This window comes from Misgurnus anguillicaudatus, chromosome 16 (genome assembly GCF_027580225.2).
Source record: "Misgurnus anguillicaudatus chromosome 16, ASM2758022v2, whole genome shotgun sequence".
In the NCBI taxonomy this organism is placed as follows: Eukaryota; Metazoa; Chordata; class Actinopteri; order Cypriniformes; family Cobitidae; genus Misgurnus; species Misgurnus anguillicaudatus.
The window spans coordinates 25514457-25520720 of NC_073352.2; the positions used below are offsets into that span (position 1 = coordinate 25514457).

The 6264-nt window shown below is 36.8% G+C and overlaps 1 protein-coding gene across 6 annotated transcripts in view; it reads left to right on the forward strand.

Annotated features, from left to right (window-relative positions):
- Window positions 1–5717, forward strand: part of atp8a1 (ATPase phospholipid transporting 8A1) — a 149813-nt gene extending 144096 nt beyond the window's left edge. For all 6 annotated transcript variants that reach the window (XM_073854377.1, XM_073854378.1, XM_073854380.1 and 3 more), the window contains one exon: window positions 3423–5717. In XM_073854377.1, coding sequence (XP_073710478.1) covers window positions 3423–3520 — 98 coding nt within the window. In that variant the 3' untranslated portion in view covers window positions 3521–5717. The remainder of the gene's footprint in view (window positions 1–3422) is intronic.
- The last annotated feature ends 547 nt before the right edge of the window (window positions 5718–6264 follow it).

Consider the following 6264-nt stretch of genomic DNA (forward strand, 5'->3'; position numbering starts at 1 on the left):
TCCCTATCTGCAGCATCAACATGCAGGTTCACACTCATACACAGGGACTTATGGATGCACAGCTGCAAAATCTCACATTCACAAATCTGAATCAGAATTAGGTGAGGATGGTTGTTCTTGACAGCTGCAGATAAGTGCTACAGCAATGCATCTGTAATATCACTCGAATGCAACAGCTGAGCTAACAAAGCTTGGGTGAGTGGTTGTGATGCCACCACGGTTCTTTCTCAGGTAGCTGAGATGGGGGTCCAAGAGACTCAAAACAGAAAAGCTACCGAGTCAGAATTTGCTGAAGATGTCAGAGTCTGAAAGCGACAGTGTTATTAAAGCACCAGTGAAGCAGATTTGAGGCTGTAATGTGTAGCGCCATATGATTCACACACGCACATACACACACATCAACTCTGCAGAGGTGCTGGTTTAGTACACTTGTTGTTTTTACACACAGTTTATTTCAGTGCTTTTCAACTGGTGAATAAGTTAATATATTTGTTCATCAGTAGGGTCAAGGTTAGAAGAAAAAATTTAAGTATTGTAAAATGTAAAAGTAAAGACAACCCAGAATAAACATTGCAAAAAATGACTTTCTTACTCAATATTTTTTGGTCTTGTTTTAAGTACAAATATCAAATTTTCATTAATCAGAATGCATTTTCTCGATGAGCAAAATAATCTAAGAAAATAAGTAGGGCTGCCTAATGATTAGTCGCGACTCAAAAATGTACACAATTATTATACACAGTACATCAACATATATTATGTATATAAATATACACACAAATTCATGTATAATTTTAAGGAAAAAAATATTGATATAACAAATGTTTATATATATGATATAAATAAGGCTGTCAGAATGATTAAATAATCGTCTCATCGCAATTGTTTGACCTCATCGCAATAATGTCAGATCACCGCAATGATTGCAAACCTCTCTAAAAAACACAAGGGGGAGCTGCAGTGCCTGTATAAACGAGACCATATCAGGTGGCGTTCCTTAACTGACAGTGTAACGCGATACATTGCAAAGCCATTTAATACAGTGGAAAAAACAGCATTTAATGAAATGCTGCAAAACTTTGCTATTACTTGGATTTAGTATGACCTGCCAGGTAAAACATGCAATTCCAAATTTAGGGAAGTGAAAGATGCTTTTTTTAAGAATCTATAAGGAATTAATTTTTTTGCAGCCACTACAGACATGTGGTCCAGTACTAATATGACCTTAATTGGCTACTATTTAAGGCCTGTTCTGGTATAGTCAGTTTATTTTGATTGCATTTTTATTTTCAGTTATTTTTCAGACACTTTATTGTGTTTATTTATTATGAAGAATTTTCAGTTTCATTAAATAATTACTTTGAAATATGTGTTATGTGTATTAATATTTACTGCCAGCCAGGTAAACCTTGCAAAAGATTTAAATAATCACAACAATGTGTAAAAAATATTTCATGAACAAACAAAAAAAATGTATGAGAATTAAATGTCAAAACAATTAAACAGGCAATTAATCGTCACAATCTATTAGACAATTAACCGCCAGACAAATTTCATAATCATGACAGCCCTAATATAAATTATATGTAAATATACAAATGTATATACACATGCAAATATTTGTTAAATATATACATGCATGTGTGCATTTATATATATGCATAATTATTATACACATTACACACACATTTAATATGTAAACAAAAACTTTTCTTCTGCAAACGATGAGTCAATTATTAATACAAATATATTTAATATCTAATAATATATATAATTCATATATAAAAAATATAATGAATATATTTTATATTAATATATTAATTTTATTACTTTTAATATTTTCACTCATTCTGGATCGCAGATGTAAATTAGCTTTTGGCTTACTCTGGTGCAATTACTTTTAATTGTGCATTGTCCCTGTAAAAATAAACAATAAAATGAAAAAATGAAAGTGAATTTGTGCATAAAACAAACAAAAACTCTGCCAATGAGGTAAGAAAAAATCTGAACTTTTTTTTACATTTAATTCAAGAAAAATGTTCTGACCCCATTGGCAGATTCGTTTTATGCACAAATTCACTTAAATTTTGTATGTTTTTCTCGAAAATAGACTTAATTTTGTAAGTCATTTTGTTCATCAAGAAAATGCATCTTGATTTAAGAATTTTTAGATATTTGTACTAAAAACAAGACAAAAACACTAAGTTAGAACGTCACTTTCACATCAGCAAAACCAGTTGAGAATCATAGCTTTTTACTTAATTTGCCTTTTCTGTTTATTATTTCATTTTGTTTTCTTGTTACCTTTCTTTGTTTGTTTTTTGTGTGTTTTGCTTTTAGGTGATGATGAGGGACGTTCAATGATAGCCTAAAGTTCTTAGATGCATTCTTACCCCATTAGTAATGTGTTATAATTAATATTAAACCTGCACTTTCCTTAACGTCCCTCTCATTCCTTACCTACGCATGTACTGCTGTTTTTTGAGTGACGAGCAGAGTCATATTTAATCATTTCAATGTCCCACCTATCATTCCCACAATGCATTTTCCTCCTCGGCCACATGCATGTGCCCACCAGGCCAGCAGGTAGAGGTCGAGTCAATTCAGACATAAGGTGAGTCTAACAGGCGATCAAACGTCCAACCCCGTGTGCAGTGATGTAGAGACAATAGCTCTAGTGAGAGAGAGTCCCATTTGTTCAAACAAGACACATTCTTGTATTTTCGTTAGAAAATGTACTTCAAGGTAGAATCAATAATCTGACATTACAACACTTACGGTGTCTTATTTCTTACCAACTACCATTTGGAGTCTGCCAAAATAATTATAGAATACTCGGATCGTCTCTCCCAGCCCACCCACAGTGCCGTTGCTGGTTTCTTAGGTCCCTTCGGAGACAAATCTGAATTTTTTTGTTTATTTCTGGAAGCAAGCAGTCAGGATGTCGTGCATACTGATGTCTTTGTGTCGCATCTTCCTGTAGACAATTCACCTCCTTTAATTTGAACCAACACAAATATTTTCACTCATTCTGGATCCATTAGTGTATGTAGGTCATTGACAGGGCTTATCAGATTCCCATAGACTACAAAAACACAAGGGGCCAAAGTTTTTGCATTGGTTTAAAAGCTTAGCAAAACTGCGATTCATTCACTTGAATCGGGGAATGCAAATTGTGTTCGGCACAGATCGTGCTTCTTAAGTTGGGAGCGAGTGAATAATCCAGATTGATCCCCTTTTATGTTGTTTGCTTGGTGTTGTGGATATAATCAATCAGCGTTGTGCTTCAAACAATTTATTTTGTATTTGTGATTTGTTCCGTTTCATGTTTTAATATGATTTCATTTGTATACTCAAGTTTTAAAGTTTTCCATTTGTGTCAGTGTGTTTGTCTTACGCTTGTCCTCCTGGATTCGTTACAGATGGCTACGCATTCTCTCAGGATGAGAACGGAGTGGTCTCCCAGTCTGACGTCATCAGAGCCTATGACACCACCAAAGAGCGGACCAATGAGTGGTGAGATCCGGATCGCTGGGTCCCGTCCGCTCTTCGCGGTCACTACTTTTTAAAGGCTCACGGAGAGCTGAAGCCTGTCAGTTTAACTTTGGTGGGCCCACAGTAGGAAACCCTGGGCAAAAATGGTTATTAAAAACATGTATCGTATGGGTGAGCGCCCCTTGGTCTTTGAAAGGAAACAAAAAATGAATGTTGTGAACAGCAGACACGAGCACTGTGCTAGCATATTTTTGCCCAGTGTGTGGTCAGTATGGTTTTCTGATCTATTATGTAGAAGGGAATAAGGATGAAGTCGTCTTTTTTCCACCATTCCTTCGGCTCTGAGTGTTAAAGCCAAATATGATGGTGTCGAGAATTGTTTGTGTCGATGCGTTTTGACTGTGACGTAATTTTAATTTGGCACATCTTTTGTTTTTACTGTATAGGTATTTTATTTGCATTAGAGGCGTTTAATCGTATCACAGATTAGCAGTGAAAAATTTCTCATCTTTAAAGTTGAAGGCAGTCCCATAAAAAAAATCTCACTGTTTCTACATTGTGAATATTGCACTTCTCTGTGCGAATTTGACCACTTTATACCCATTTTAAATGTAATCTATCAAGGCCTTACATTTGTTGTTGCCTTCGATCGTAACTAGGTGGTTTTATGTTTTGTCCGTTTACCGTGCCTGATTCTTTTAAAACTATTTCAGCTAGCATGTATCGGCCATTTTATACAATCTGGCATCATTTCAATGACTTTCTCCGGAACAAGTCTCTGCATTCCACATCTTACACGGCTGCAATGATCACAAAGGTGCCTAACAGGAAGTTTAGTATTTCAGAGACCCTAGCTAGGTAGTGTTATAGCACGCTAACATGTTAAACCAAAACAATGACGCCCGTCCATCTCGTATCAGGCTGCTACAGAAGATTTTTAAGCCATGCATTGAACCCCTATAACTTTAATTTGACTTTAGGTAATTCTCATATCTTTCAAACATAAGTGCCATTAGCATAAGGCAAGAACTGATGATTTTGCCACACCCGCACCGTATCGATACAACTTTGTCTCTCTTGTTATTTTGTGAATTTGTATTTTTATAAGTGTGACTTTTCGAATTGATCTGCTTTGTAACGAAAACATCGTCCCTCTTTTGTGCTTCGTCCTCACAAACGAGCTTACTTTGCCTGTGACTACAACTGTCCTATTAACGCTTCTTTATTCGATAGTGGAGTTTGTGCATTGGTTTTCTTCTCCCTGTGGGAGAGCACGTTTTGTATCGCGTGTCTGCGCAACGTGTGTCGTCTGCATGCGCATGTGGGCTCATATGAGGATGCGTGTTTATGTACGTGTGTGTCGGTATGCACGTCTGTTTATTGATATTGTGAATCACTGTTTGCCCGAGAGACTGAATGAATTCGAGGATGCGAGTGTGTTTGCCGTCCTCTTTGTCCGATCGTGTGGCGCTGCTCGTTTCATTCGTCTGCACGACTCCAGATATAATGGCGAGCTACTACAGTATATGCCAATGCATGGCCCTGTGTGTAAACAGGTGTGTGCAGATGTATGTGAGCGCACGTGCGTCACATGTCTATATATGTATTCTTGTTTGTATGGAGCTCTGCTACAGCTTGACTGGAGATGTTGCACAATCAATGCACTATTTTATCGTTTATGTGATGAATATTCAATTTAAACTAATTAATATCAGTTGCTGTATTGTTTATCTTGGATGGATGTACATGTTTGTAATTTAGTTTCAGTGTAACTCTACAGGTGCATTGTTTTTATTTTACACAAAAAAATAGTACATTTGTAGCTGTTGTGCATTTCATATTTTTTTAAGATGTGCTTTGGGTCGGTTGTTTAAACACTGGATATGTGGCCCTCTCCAGGTATGATGTGACATTGGTTGACTGTTGCTTTCTGAAATCTTCTCTGTCACCGATTGTCAACTGATTGCATGAATGGAAAAAGTCGTATCTTGGTTTAGCCTAAATGTTAATTGTTCGCCTCTAGTGTTGGTCACTTTAAAGAATGAAAATGCACTTTTATATTGTTTTGAATTCTTTATCAGGTGTTTTGTTTTGCTTTTAAAATCTTTCGTTTACGTTGTTTTGTTTATTGATTGTTTAGCATGTTGGAACTGCAAACTTTTAAGTGTTTTGTCTTTTAACTGCCATAAAGGACTACTGGAATAAACTTTACAACATGAAAACTAATGCTCTCCTTTTTTGTTTGGGAACACTTTACTTTAGGTATAACATAGATGTGCAAGATATATTCATAATGTACCTAGCACCGGATTATACACCAATCAGCCATAACATTATGGCCACCTGCCTAATATTGTGTAGGCCACCAAAACAGCCCTGACCAGTCGAGACATGGACTCCACTAGACCTTTCTATCAGAACCAGCATTCACTTTTTCAGCGGTTTCGGCTATAGTGGCTCGTCTGTTGGATTCGCCTTCGCTCCCCACATGCATCAATTGGCTCTTTTCCATTGCGTAGTACTCCACGGTTTGGTTTGGGTAAGCTTACTTTTGGGAGCTTTTCCACTGGGTGCAGTACGTACCCGATAAATTTTTTAGTACCACCTCGGTCTGGGTTCCAAGCGACCCGAGCTGATACCAAAACATGACGCAAAAACACTGTAGATCACTGATTGGTCTGAGAGAATGGTCACTAGCAGCGTCATCGCTATAATGTAAAAGATTAGCTTTACCCTCATGCTAGCTTGCGCTGTCTCGAGTAAACCTGT